This window comes from Macrobrachium rosenbergii, chromosome 2 (assembly GCF_040412425.1).
Source record: "Macrobrachium rosenbergii isolate ZJJX-2024 chromosome 2, ASM4041242v1, whole genome shotgun sequence".
Lineage (NCBI taxonomy): Eukaryota > Metazoa > Arthropoda > Malacostraca > Decapoda > Palaemonidae > Macrobrachium > Macrobrachium rosenbergii.
The window spans coordinates 62,099,271-62,114,270 of NC_089742.1; the positions used below are offsets into that span (position 1 = coordinate 62,099,271).

Here is a 15,000-nt window from a genome sequence, read left to right on the forward strand (position 1 = left end):
GGAGATAAATAAAAAAAAAATGGCAGATAGGTTTGATTTTACCGCAATAAGAATTTTTCATATCGTGACAGATGATAAGAAAGAATGGTTTAAAAAAGAAAAAAAATAAAAGGAGAGCTTAATTGGGTGGATGATTTATTCGACCCGATTTACCCAAATCTAATAACTTGTTAATCTTCTCTGGGCCACTGAATTTTTGTCAGGAAGATAAATAAATAAAACTGATAAATATGTTTGGTTTTGCCGCAATAGGAATGTTTCATATTGTGAATTTCAGCCCGTATTCCTTGAACAGATCTTACGACAACGAACAAGTTTGTGGGAAGAGAAAATGCGAGAATAAAGCAAAAAGGGAGGCAATTTACAAAACAAAGAAGGTGGAGGAACACAGCGATTATGATGATAACGACATCGGCCTTTATAGTCCTGGCGACCTATCACCTGCAGAATGGAGAGAAGGAAAGAAAAGAAAGTCCAAGTTGCGTGGGTGCCGGTTAGCAACTCCAGGTTGCCTAGGAGCGGCATGGAACTTTGTCTGTCTCCCTTCCTCCCCTCCACTCCAGCCACCCGATTGGACCAGCCCATCCCTTCAAGCTTCCGGGAGCGTTAAGGTAATATGTCATATATAATAATTATGGTTGAGTAATTGGGTACAAGCGGTAAAGAAATCAGAGCTGAGGTTTATCTCCACCTAGCCATTACGAAATAGGGGGTTCATTTATTAGACAAACAACCGCTTTCACCTTAAATGGTTCTGCCGTAACAGAGGTTTCCCGTAGACGCTCGTTAGACCTAACGGGGGATTCGTCGATTCCGGCTTCATGAGGGTTATCAGGTGTACAAGTACCTGTGTGGTGAGCTTGCCTCGAAGAGGTGTGTGACGGGAGAAATGTTCTGTGGTTAAACATCGAAAAGTCAAATGCGTGATATTATATATATATATATATATATATATATATATATATATATATATATATATATATATATATATATATATATATATAATCTAAAAGTAATTTTACCAGATTATCTGTATTTTCAGTAGTCACTGAGACCTCTTAACTTCTCGACTATCTCGATATGAATTATCGCTACAAGCCTATACCCGCGCAAGAAATAAACGAAGGAACCATGGCCACCCGAAGCAGGATTCGAACCCCAGCACGAAAGGGTTAGCGACGAAGCGCCAACACAATTTGCTTCGATGACTAAAAATAAGTCTAGCTCAACTCAAGCTCACATCTTTCTGCCTGTTTCACGAGAAGAGCGTCCAAAGGTTGTCTTTATTTATTTTGGTTTAAGTAGAAGTCTACCTAGACAAGGCTGGATCGACACCCATGAGGTTTTACCAGCACTGACGAAGTTTTTTTTTTTTTTTTTTATTTCCGACTGAAATGTAATTTTCTACAACTGAGCGTTCCACCTCATGTTTTAGATCTGACTTTAAGAAAAGCGATTTATTCCGTTTCTTCACACTCCACATAAAAATAAAGCTGTCCAATTCTTTTATTTCGCCTCTGTTCTATTTTAGCAGTGTGCTAAAGTTGAAGGAAGGTGGGGACACATTCAGCCTTTTTACAAATGTTTATGACATTCAAGCTCTCAATTAGAGGCAATGAATTATTACCCATCCAACTGATTAATGATAGGAATTTTATGTTTACTATCACAATTTTAAAGTTAACTAAAAACTAACATGACAACATTGAAGATGCTTTGCTGACAGATTTAATGATACATGTATTGGATGCAGAAAGGAAACTTGCATTCAATTAAAATTATTTTGCATATTTTGGCACCAAGTATACATAAATTCATGCATACATATTATACATGTATCTCTCTCTCTCTCTCTCTCTCTCTCTCTCTCTCTCTCTCTCTCTATATATATATATATATATATATATATATATATATATATATATATATATATATATATATATGTGTGTGTGTGTGTGTGTGTGTGTGTGTGTGTGTGTGTGTGTGTGTGTGTGTGTGTGTGTATTGTAGAAGTTTATAACTATATTTTGTTTTCGTTTAAAGTATGCAAAATCGTAAAAATTTTCCATAACATCCCGCACAACTGTAGTGGACGTCATGCAACACATATACTGTAATCTTCCCCGGCATCAAGGTAAACAATGAAGACACTGGGCGACATCAACAGCCAGGAAACCATTTGAATGAGCAGCAACACCGTGTGTCCTGGAGCAACTCCTAAGGTGACGCAAACAGCCGTTCCCCGCTGCTGTGTACGTTCTTGGACCCAGTCCTTCCATCCTGCATACATCCTTAGACCTTGCACACGTCAGTCTATTGCGTCTTCTGGCCCTAGGGTAGGACACGGCTTTGCCCAGACGTCCGTTCAGAGAATCCGGAGTATTTCGACAGCTCACTACTCACTCAGCTGGAGAGTTTGTACCCCGTCAAGTCAGGCAACCGCGCTCATTGCTAACGCTGCTAGGGAGGCGGTCGGTCGCGCGCGTTCTCTTGCTCTCGTGGCGGTGCTGTCGTTTCTCTTGATCATCGCGCCCCCCTGGCATCATCACTCGTTGGTATATCGCGTTCCCTCTGGTATATCGGTGAAGTGATTCGATTTGACATAATTACGTATCCGTTGCTTCCATTTCATTCTTGACTTTTTGGACTATAAAAGGGGCAGCGGTGACATTTGCACCGTAAATAATACGGCTATACAGTGAAAGTGTTTTTAGCCTTTGAAAACAAGAGAAAAAATCGTGCTTTGGTATTTCCTTCGGTCAGTTGCTACTAAGACCTCAGGAGGTTTACCAGTGACGGTCATGACAGAAAACTGAGTGATAAAAACCTTTTCCAAACATCTGCATCCACTAATCCACTTTGATGTTCAAAGCAAAGATGGACGAAGTTGGAAAATACGACACGGTTCGGTTGATGGAATGCGAATTGGATGGCGTGCATCATGTGGTTTACAAATGTCCTCCCATCGTTCGCCACATTACAGGTGTCGCAGGTAAGAGAAATGGCTGTTCAATATGAGCAGTTTATGCATTTCCCTTTATCTTCTGTTCCTCCCTTCTAATGACCACTATATTCTTTGGAAGCCTGAATTTCAAGTCAATGGCCCCTATGGGCTTGTTCCATATAAAAGGGTTCATCGTCTGGATAATAATAATAATAATAATAATAATAATAATAATAATAATAATAATAATAATAATAATGCCATTAATGTGCTGCTGCAGAGAACATACATCCATTACAATCACAGGGCTTTGCACATAGGAACACATTATTTTCCAACAACACAAACAAATTTTTACTAATTTTCATGATTAATGAAGATCCACCAATGGAAACCTTTTATGAAAAGTATAATTACGAAATACATTTAAATCACTCTTAATTATGGTTTCAAAATAGGTGTGTGTGTGTGGAGATGAAGAGCAAAGCATAAAAACATAAATAAGTGTTATCTCCATCTCATGATATATATATATATATATATATATATATATATATATATATATATATACTTATATATGTATATATATACATATATACACCATGTATATATACAGTATATACATACATATGTATAAATAAGACAACTCATGTATGTTTGGGAATCACAAGATGGAAATGAAACTACTACCTTTAAATTTAAAAAAATTGTGAATCGGTAGCAACGGGAAGAATATGCGGATGGAATATGAAAAGAAATGTAGTGTTCAGGGTCAACACGTTTCCACAGAAAAGCCTTGTTAAAGTTATTGGAAATTGTGCAAATGTTTCCCATTCAGTGCAAGCAAATGACGTTATAGCTCAAACTATTCACCACGCCTAATTCTGGCGCAGTGTTTTCAAACTTCCTTTAAAACGACAAGAATACTTCCTTTCTTCCTTCTAACAATAATCATCAGATAACAAACAGGACACGAATGCCAGTGTTTGTTACAGTGATAGAGTGTAAAGCAAAATTTGAAGCTGTCATAATTTTTAGGAATCAGCTATGTTTAACGCTGGCCATATATCAACCAGCCCCACCCTCCTTGGCTCATGGAACGTTTTCATGTCTGACAGTCGCATGTAAGCCAGGCGGAAATGGGGAATTCCAGAGTCAGTCCTTCATCCCTTTACTAAATGTCCATTCTCTGTCCTACTTAATGTTGCCACAGACCTGTAAGCTATTCAGCAGGAGAGGTAATTCATCTGACTTTTGAGTTCAATTCCTTAAATACAGTATTCTGTAGGAATTTGAGGCGCAAAGCAAGCCAAGTCGTGGGAGCGGCAGGAACGCAGTCATAGACATCGCACGAGAAGAATCCAAAGCAGGATATACGCGCGCCAGAGAGAGAGAGAGAGAGAGAGAGAGAGAGAGAGAGAGAGAGAGAGAGAAAAGCGGCTCTACGGCGATGCTGAGGCAACTCCAAGCAAGGAACAGAAGCAAATGCATTTGAGACGCCCAGTCGTTACTTCTACTGTAGATCCCGTAATTCTAGATCTCAGAATGCTGGATCTAAGGTTTCTGATTGTTAATTTGGACCACTTTTACTAGCGGTTTGAGGTCATGATTGTTAACTTAGACTTTTGTCTAGCTCATCAACTGTTAAATCCAGTTCTAAACCCTGTCTTTAAACCTAGATTTTTTAATCTTATATTTACAAACTCGATTCTTATTTTTAAACCCTTGATTGATTCTGCATCTGATACTCCTTAAAGCTTTGCTATACCCCCATCCGCCCCCTCCCCAGCCCCCCAGCTCCTTTGAAATGCCTGAAGCACCAGCATTCTTTTGGAAGAAACTTATTCGTGGACAGAACACGCAATATTGACCCTTTCTAGAGCGATCCTGGGAAGTGGTGAGATTCCAGTCTTTCTAAAATATTGCTCTGCAATTACTTGCACGAAAATGGCATACATTTCCGGACTGTTGCTAGAATGAGTTAAGATGAGGAACGATTTATATTTTCCTCATGAGTTATCCTTTTATTTTTCTTAAACGAGAAAAAACACGGGATATAGTTCATATCGTTTTCCACTCTCTCTCTCTCTCTGTATATATATATATATATATATATATATATATATATATATATATATATATATACATATATATATGTGTATATATCTGTGTCAACTCTCATAACTTTTAAATTAACCTCAATTATCCATCCTTTCATATTTAAATAAATTTCCATTCCGTTTATATCTAAATGAAAGTTTCACTTTGCTACTTTCATATTACTAAAATATAAGACTTCTTAATTCACAAGCTGAAAGAGAAATTCCGAAGGCAAACAAAATTACTCTGGATTATTTTATGTATGTTCAAGGTTAAGGCTGACTTTTTGAAAATAACAAACCCGACACTTTCGCAAGGTATTAATGTTACTATGAAAATCTAGGGAAAACTCAACGAAAAGAGTAAAATTACGTTTCTCAGTTTTACCAGTTACATTTAAATGATGCGATTTCTCTAAAACGAAAAACAAAATATCATTGCAAGCTAAAAAATTATGATTTTCAAAAATATTTTTGAGTTATTAACCAAAGTACGTCTTGAACACAGTTCTTCTAAAGCACAAGGATCATAATCTCTACTTTCTACCTAACATAAAAAGGGTACCACAGATTCGAAAGTTTCTCAGAAACGGCGATAAACCATTGGCGTATTTATGTCAGAAGACACCGCGAGGCAAAATCATGATGGCCTGCTATTCCTGAATAATATATTCCAAGCACATATTACCCCGTGGCCGAGGCGAACTGCCATAATTCCCTTATTTCCCTTGCTCTCTAACCGCCTTAATGAATGGTTGCAAGCACCATAACACTAACTTCCAGTGAAGCGGTTCAATGTACCGTGGAGCTTTTTAAGATGGAAATCAGAACGTAACTGACAACTACATTCCGGAGCTAGAAACGTGGACACAGGGTCTTGATGTAAATGGGTTTAAGAGTACATCTCTACTGGATATATATGTATGTATGTATACATATGTATGTATATATATATATATATATATATATATACATATATGTTAAATATATATATATATATATATATATATATATATATATATATATATGCATATATAAATATATATTTGTATATATATAATGTAATATATATATATATATATATATATATATATATATATATATATATATATATATATATATATATATATATATATATTAAATACATATTTCTGCATGATCGTATGTGTGTATGTGATTATAATATTGACTGACCGATTGACTCAGTGGAATAAAAGTGTCTCAAACCAGCTATAACCCTATGGGGATGTTTATAAGTACCAACACAGATCCGATCATCCGAAAAACCGTGCGGCTAAAATGAACATTAAGTGCTTCATAGTTTCCTTTCTTTTTCCTGTTACAAAGTTAATGATATCATTCCTTAGATAACCATGACCTGTCGGGTCACGCAACATAAAGAAAGAGCAGAAATTACGGTAGGAAAGAACCGGGTCTTCGGTGACAGTAATGGGTGGCAACAGGAGGAAGTGACGAGCCATTTGTACAATCGCTGGGTAATCAAGGAGTCGCTTGTACTGGAGTACTCTGTTGCTTCCTGTGCTTCCGCCATTACCTTCCTCTTATTTGCTTTTTCTCTGGGTGTGTGTGCGTGTGCTGGAAGGCATTTTCATGGTCTCTCTCTCTCTCTCTCTCTCTCTCTCGTACTTGATGCGGCGCATGGAAAACTTACTTCATATCATAAGATCGGTTCTCTCTCTCTCTCTCTCTCGTCTTTGCTGAAGCGCATGGAAAACTTACTTTATATCATAAGATCAATTTCTCTCTCTCTCTCGTCTTCGATGCAGCGCATGGAAAACTTACTTCATATCATAAGATCAATTCTCTCTCTCTCTCTCTCTCTCTCTCTCTCTCGTCTTTACTGAAGCGCATGGAAAACGTATTTATATCACACAAGCAGCTATGCATAAATGTTCTTCAAGTCCACTCATGATTCAGAATAAAATTTTAGGAATATTATCAGTCTAACCCACCATAAATTGGACAAGAAAAGTAATAAAAATACAAAACATACAAACAGCTTGCCTTTTCTTAACAATCTTATTCTAAACAAGCTGTTGCATAAAACGTTCTTATAACTTAAGAAATTCTTACCACAAGAGAACAAAGAGATGCGACAAAAAGAACAGCCTACCATAAGAGACATGACGCGAAGCATGAAAAGAGGGAGATATAAAAATGGCCGCTTAATCTATAATTGCAGCCACGCAGGAGACTATGCAGGAACATCTTGTACCGAGATACTTTTGAAAAGCTTCGACAGGGAGGCAACAGAGAGAAACAGAGGCGTGAAAAGTGGCACATGTCCCAGTAAAATTGGGCGACAGCTCTCGCCTGCGTTGACACAGAAGAGCAAGAGCAGACACGCGTCAAAATCAAGAACAATGAATAACTATTATCAAATGTCAAATCAAACGAAGTACTCCACCTTGCTGTACTTCTCTTCATTATGACTACGTCTTATTCTAAAATACACTCATTTCTGTGAGCGTTAGTTCTACTAAAATTAACTGCAGTGAATGAGATTCTGAAGTTCTTTACAATCACTTATCTATGAATGGGAAATAGTTATTTATCAGGCCGAATTATTGTCATGAACTTCTATGATCGTGATCATGTACATTTTTGTGAGACTTTATGTATGAATGCATATATGTATATATATATATATATATATATATATATATATATATATATATATATATATATATATATATAATTTATCTATATGTATATATATATATATATATAAATACACTGTATATATAAGTAATTCTAAGTCTATAGCATGCATATATATATACACACTGGTATTTATCTATCATGTATGGAATAAACGTTTTATATAAAAAAAATCTCTATATATATAATCCCATACACTGTATATATAAGATAATTAGACTGATTTTACAAGCATGAGCAAATTTGTGCAGTTTATAAAAGAAATATCCAGGTGCCAAATGAACGCCTTGTTCTGGACGACAAAATAGGGACCCACCAGTAATTTAATCAAATAAACGCTCACCCACCATTAATCAAATGAACGTTTTTTTCTTAAATATAAACACAATTTTGAGACATTTAACTAAGTTATATGTAGAGGCACACAGCCAAGGCTACTGAGGCCGCAAAACAAGGGAATTGGAATAAAAATTCTAGGCCAAAGGCCATGCACTGGGACCTATGAGGTCATTCAGCGCTGAAAATAGTGCTGAAATAATTGTTTTAAGAAAGAGTAGAAAGTACGATGGAAGGAATGAAATATGAACGGAGGTATAGTAAAAGGAATGAAAGGAGTTACAGCCAGGGGCCGAAGGGACGCTGCAAAGAACCACAAGTAATGCCTACAGTGCGCCGTGTGAGGTGCTCTGATAGCACAACCCGCTTTGTGGGCCGAAAAAGTCTGTGGATTCTTCCGTTTCGCGCCATAAGGGAATCGACAAGATGAGAAAACATCAATTGACTTGCTCGCTATAAGCCCCGCCGAGTGAACAATCGCAGACGGGTGTGAAGGGAAGATGGGGAAGACAGCTCGATAAGGTGTTGCCTTCTGCTCCGAACGGCAATAAACTTTCAAACGTTACGCTAACGGTTTCTCAATTGACTCAATTTTTTTCCCGCGGGGAAACGTAATTGGCGGAATTGGTCTTGAAGATACTCTGCAATTTCGCACATCGAGGAAATAAATTATTTTATCCATTTTTTTTTCTATTTAATGAAAGGGAATTCTTTTGTTTATTCTTCCCTCACAGACACACTGAAGGGATGCCATTCAGATTAAAATTCTACAAGGAACTTAAGAGGCATGACTAATTAGTCAACAATTGGATTAATTTTTATCAAATGGATCACTGTTTGTAATATTTTAAAAGACTGTATCGTATGTATCAATTCTGAAAACGAACTCAACCTCCAGTAAACTTTTTTCGGCCAATGTTTGTTTATGAAAAAGAGCAAGATGTTGACTGACTGAGTTAGAATTCAGATTCACTCGAGCTTTATTAAAAAAAAAAAATCTTAAAAATAACAGGAATGTTTATAATTTAGTATCTTACACTGTACAACAATAAAAAACAAACAAACAAAAATAAATAATAAAATAAATAAATACATAAATAAAAAAAATAAACAAAGGAGACGAATCCTTCTAGTAACGTGACAAAAACACTAGAAAGAGAATCTTTATAGTGATGTAATGAAAATAATCCCAGAAGACGATTCTTTCCAGTGACGTAAGTATTCTCCTAATAATTACTGGAGGGAATACATCCACCACCGCTGTGGTTTTGTAAGATAATGGTTTCGGGAGATCAAAGGAAGGAGAGAAAAAAAACATATTGCCTCCGCTACGTACGTTACGGAACAGGACTCGAGGCCACGATAAAACCGCGTAATGACGAAATACAAGAAACGCCGGCAGCGGGGTTTCCCCCCCCCTTTTCTCCAGAGTTAAGGAAGCAATGACGAGGCAAAATAAATAAAATAAATAAATATATGAATAAGTACATAAATAAATACATATATAAGTGAATAAATAAATATATGAATAAGTACATAAATAAATAAATATATAAGTAAGTAAATAAATATATATATATATATATATAAATATATATATATATATATATATATATATATATATATATATATATATATATATGTGTGTGTGTGTGTGTGTGTGTATATATATATATAAATAAATATATAGGTAAATAAATAATATAATATATATATATATATATATATATATATGTAATATAAATAAATAAATAAATAAATAGATAATTAATTAAATAAATAGATAAGTATATAAATAAGTAAATAAATACATAATTAAATATATAAATAAATAAGTAAATAAATGCATACCTAAATAATTTAATTAATAATTAAATAAATCAGTAGTTTAGAACAGAGAAATTGACGACGACTAAAATCAATTGAGTAAAACATTTAAAAATTAAAAATAAACATAAAAACTTAAATATCATATACAAATATAAATAAACAACAGGAAAATGAAAATGATATCCCCTACATAAAACTGTTATTAGTCCAATAGGAAACAAATATGACAAAAAAGTATGGATATAATAATAATGATTCTGGAAATCGATGCTTCACTCTGTCACGTGGTTAGCTGGAAGTTCTCATATATATTAAAAGAATTAAAATTTATTTAATATAAAAAATACACATACAGAAATGTTTAAACCAATAAGCAATTCTAGCTGTCACGTCCTCTCCAAAGATATTCAAGACGAAGGTATATTCAAAAACAGTATATTCTGAAAGATGAGAAATTCCATACCAATTGGGCAAAATGATAATTAACTTTAATTATAAAGAAAATTTCAGATAAAGAATAATTCAATGACTTAAACAAGATTATTTTGTTCAATGTCAATTCCACAAAAAGATAATTAACTTTAATTATAAGAAAAATTTCAGATAAAGAATAATTCAATGAACTAAGCAAGATTATTTTACTGTAAATTCCACAAAAGGGCTTACCGAACGTCATTACAGAAAAACACTAACTCCAGTAGACATATGGAAAGGACCGAATACCAATTCACTGGACATTAGCGATGGAAAAGTCACAATAAACAACACGGAAGAGTTAATTCACTGTACATTCAGTGCAAGTACTAATTCACTGTACATTCAATGTAAATATTAATTCACTGTACATTCAGTGCAAATATTAATTCACCGTAGACTCAGCAATATAGCTAATGCACAGTAAATTTACTTTAAATATTCAGATAAAGACTAATTCAATAAACGAAACAAAATAATTTTACTGTAAATTCCACGAAACGTTTTATCAATCATACTTACAGAAAAATATTAACTCGCAGGGAACTCAGGAAAAGGATCAAGTCACATCAATTAAATATCAGTCCACCGTAAATTCAGCAATGGAAAAGTCACTATATATCACACGGAGGGATGAATTCACTGTACATGCAATACAATGATTAATTCACTGGTTAACTCGGCAAAATAATTGATTCACCGTCAATTCAACAAAAGAATTAATGCACGGTAAATTCAGCAGATGCTCTCGTGACTCGCGGCAGATGACTGCGGTTTCTTTTCCTCATGCATTTATCGTACGTATTTAGTTTTCGTGACATCGAGTGTTTCCTAACGAATCTTTCAAGAAATAGTTTTATTTACGAAAAGGTTTCGTGGCTACAGTTGCCTTAGAAGGTAACGGATAGACTTTTTTTTTCTTCATAATCATACACTCATACGCAGTGGAAAATATATTATCTGACGATCGACGTTAAAATATAATATCTGACGACCAAAATTAAAATACGATATTTGACATTCAAAATCAATCCGAAGGTACAAATCGTCAAGAGGATTAAAATAATCGTGGCATCGGATGTCAAATGAAAGCCTCAGGTATAGCCTACCTATAATCATGACCAGCCGAAATCGACTTTTAGTGTCTCGGTGATCTAAACTGTTGGAAAAAATTGCCAACAGATGGCAATGGCGACCCCGACGTTTCGCCGGTCAATATAACTTATTTCCTGCTTGACGTCATCAATGCTGCGCATGTGCAAGGAAAAAATTAGATGTAATACTCGTATACCTTTTGAGAAATATGTACTTTGAGTTTGGTGGGTATGACGTTGACATTACTGTTCTCTTTCTCTCTGTGTTTTCCCTTACATTAACTAACCTAGGTTTATTGTGTTTTAATTTGCCCTCAAAATCAATAACAATATGTCACTTTTAACTAAATCAGTTATCACTTAAACATTCATTTTATCTCTCTCTCTCTCTCTCTCTCTCTTGTTACACTGACCGACCTAAGTCTAGAGTGCATTAATCTGCATTCAAGATCAATAATATGATGTCACTTTAACTAAATCAATTATCACGTAAACACTCGTTACGAGACTTGAATCTATAAAAGTACATTTGGAAAATACTTAATAAAACTGCTAATGAAAACCGAAAGAAATAGAAATTTTATTTTGCAATTTGGTTACGCAGAGATTAGACCGCCACTGAAAATAGCAACCTGTACGCGTTAGGGCACTTAACCATACTTCATGGCGCGTATTTATACTGCACATATACAAATAGTAACCTTCACACCCGTTGAACTTCCGTTATCGACACTTAAAAAACTAATTTTAAAACCAGACAGACGGACAGCATCAATCTCCAGTGAAATGGTTACCATTTACAAACCTTAGCGTATGACGTCAATGCTTATGAAACGGATCAAAGTGAGTCGCCACATTTTTATTTGTATATTCCATTAGATGATCTCTCTCTCTCTCTCTCTCTCTCTCTCTCTCTCTCTCTCTCTATATATATATATATATATATATATATATATATATGTATATATATATATATATATATATATACATATGCATATAAATATACAATGCATGTATACATATATATACATATGTAGATATATATCTACATATGAATATTTATATGTATACATTATATATATATATATATATATATATATATATATATATATATATATATATATATATAGGTATATCTATATATATATATATATATATATATATATATATATATATATATATATTATATTAACATGAATATACTGTATATGCAAGCAATGTAAAATTAAAAAAATTTTCCCCTTTCTAAAGTTTGAGTCGTGAATCATCGGCCGTCCAACTCCTTGATTTTTATATATATATATATATATATATATATATATATATATATATATATATATATATATATATATATATATAGAGAGAGAGAGAGAGAGAGAGAGAGAGAGAGAGAGAGAGAGAGAGAGAGAGAGAGAGAGAGAGAGAGCTCAAACTTGTGTCTCTCGACCTAGCCCCCTTCATCTCAAGGCTTTCTCAACGCGGAATAACAAACCCTTTCCTCGCGGATTCATAAAGTATATCACAACGACTCCCCTCCACCGCCCCCCAACCCCACAACTCCTTGTTCTCCGTTATCTGAAAGTGTTGGCTGAAGCCAGGTGAGAGAGGGTGAGGTGAGTTTGTTTTCAAGCGAAGGAATGACAACCCCAACCCCAACCACTCTCTCTCTCTCTCTCTCTCTCTCTCTCTCTCTCTCTCTCTCGCTTACGCCCCTTTACCGCGAGGTGCAAATAAACATGAAAATCTAGAACCTCGCCACTTTTGGCAGGTGACTCTTAAGATCCCCACGCAGCAGATAACAAGGCCTCAAGTGGGCTTTGGCATGTGGACAGGGACGTAATGAACGCGACGTTGTGCAGAAGGGGGCCACGAGTACTCACGTACTTGAGGGGAAGGCGAGAAGTGCCACTTAGCAGTGTGTGTGTGGCTGGCTTTTTCCTTTTTCTTTTTACTATGCTCAGGAAGGCCGATTTCAGGGGGGTAATGTCCTTACAGAAATGCCAGAGAAGGTAAATACTCTAATGAGTAAAAGATTCCTCCAGGAAGGTTTGTATGTTGATGTTTTTTTCTATCAATTATTCGTTATGAGTTAATCCTCTGACTCAACAGACGTTTTGGTATAGATTTCTCTATTTTCCTTTGTTTCTCTTTTATCTTGTCTTGCATATCATAGGCCTATCTACTTGTCCTTTCACTTTGTAACTGAATATACTTAGAAAATATATACTTAGAAAATATACTTAAGAAATACACCCAATATATTCTAACAGCAACGATTACCTCGTGTGTACCTAATCATAACAAAAACAAAGTGAGAGATACAGAGAACAACACAGACAGAGAAATGCGATTTACGTTAAAGATCCTTGTCAGTAACCTTCACCGGACTATTACATCGCTCTTCATCATTTTCGGTGGTTATCGAAGGTCGCGTGTCCTTAAGGGCCTTGAGCTAACTGCAGACGCCAGGCGATTATTCATCAGTCCCAAGGATGACGAAGATAGTGATATACTAAAGATGGGAATGAAGATGGGTCCTCACTAAATATGTCCAAGGAGGCTGAGGGTTTTGAGACCTGTCTTCATCTTCCAAAAAGTGATGATATTTTGATTCGACTTCTATAAGCATCTCTCTCTCTCTCTCTCTCTCTCCCCGTGATAGTGTTTGTAAAGTTTTAGCTTTGAGGACAAAAAGAGATAAATTAGAAAAGTTTTGCTCTTAAAACAAAAAAGAGTATATATATATATAAAATAAAAAATTATATTATAAATATATATATAATATATATATATATATATATATATATATATATATATATATATATATATATATATATATATATATATATATATATATATATACACATATACATACACATAAACACACAGACATATATATATATATATATATATATATATATATATATATATATATATATATATATATATATATATATATTATATATATATATATTGACTGTCCTGGCTACTATGTTTTAAACTTTCCAGACGTTAAAAATCGCAGATAGAAGTTAAGCAGAACATTCGGATTCCCTTCCCAATACAACATCACGGAAGGAGAGCAAAGCACAGTCAAGGTCGTAATTGCCAGAAATCCAGAAAATGAAGTAGTCGTGACTTATCGGATTAAAAAATGGGTAAAGTAAAATTCACCCGAAAGAAAGAAAGAAAGAAAGAAAGAAAGAAAGAAAGAAAGAAAGAACCTCACTTCCAACGTAGAAGGAAGAAGAAGCAGCAGCAGCAGCAGCAGTGGCAGAGGTAGTGGTTAATGAAAGTCACCCTTTACCAAACGAACACGCTCTGACAGGGGTTAGAAAGGCCACGACGGCAGTGTGTATGTCTTAGAAAGGAGGGAAAGGGGGGGAGGGAAGAATCACGTAAAGACGTACGAGAAATGGGAAAAAGGGAGAGGCGTAAAAAAGAAGTGGGATGTGCCCTTTCCTTTCATAGACCCAAGATTGGGTTAGAGGTCGTGTAATTTGGGAAGGTGAGATCAACTCACTCACGACATAAACACGCA

The 15,000-nt window shown here is 34.9% G+C and overlaps 2 protein-coding genes across 2 annotated transcripts in view; one reads left to right on the forward strand and one right to left on the reverse strand.

Moving 5' to 3' along the window:
• Nucleotides 1-15,000, reverse strand: part of LOC136843161 (hemocytin-like) — a 224,310-nt gene that overhangs the window by 152,525 nt on the left and 56,785 nt on the right.
• The window catches only part of LOC136847783 (uncharacterized), a 38,973-nt gene continuing 25,994 nt past the window's right edge, over nt 2,022-15,000 (forward strand). Inside the window, exon 1 of the mRNA XM_067119700.1 lies at nt 2,022-2,992. Within this exon, the coding sequence (XP_066975801.1) occupies nt 2,863-2,992 (130 nt within the window). The 5' untranslated portion in view covers nt 2,022-2,862. The remainder of the gene's footprint in view (nt 2,993-15,000) is intronic.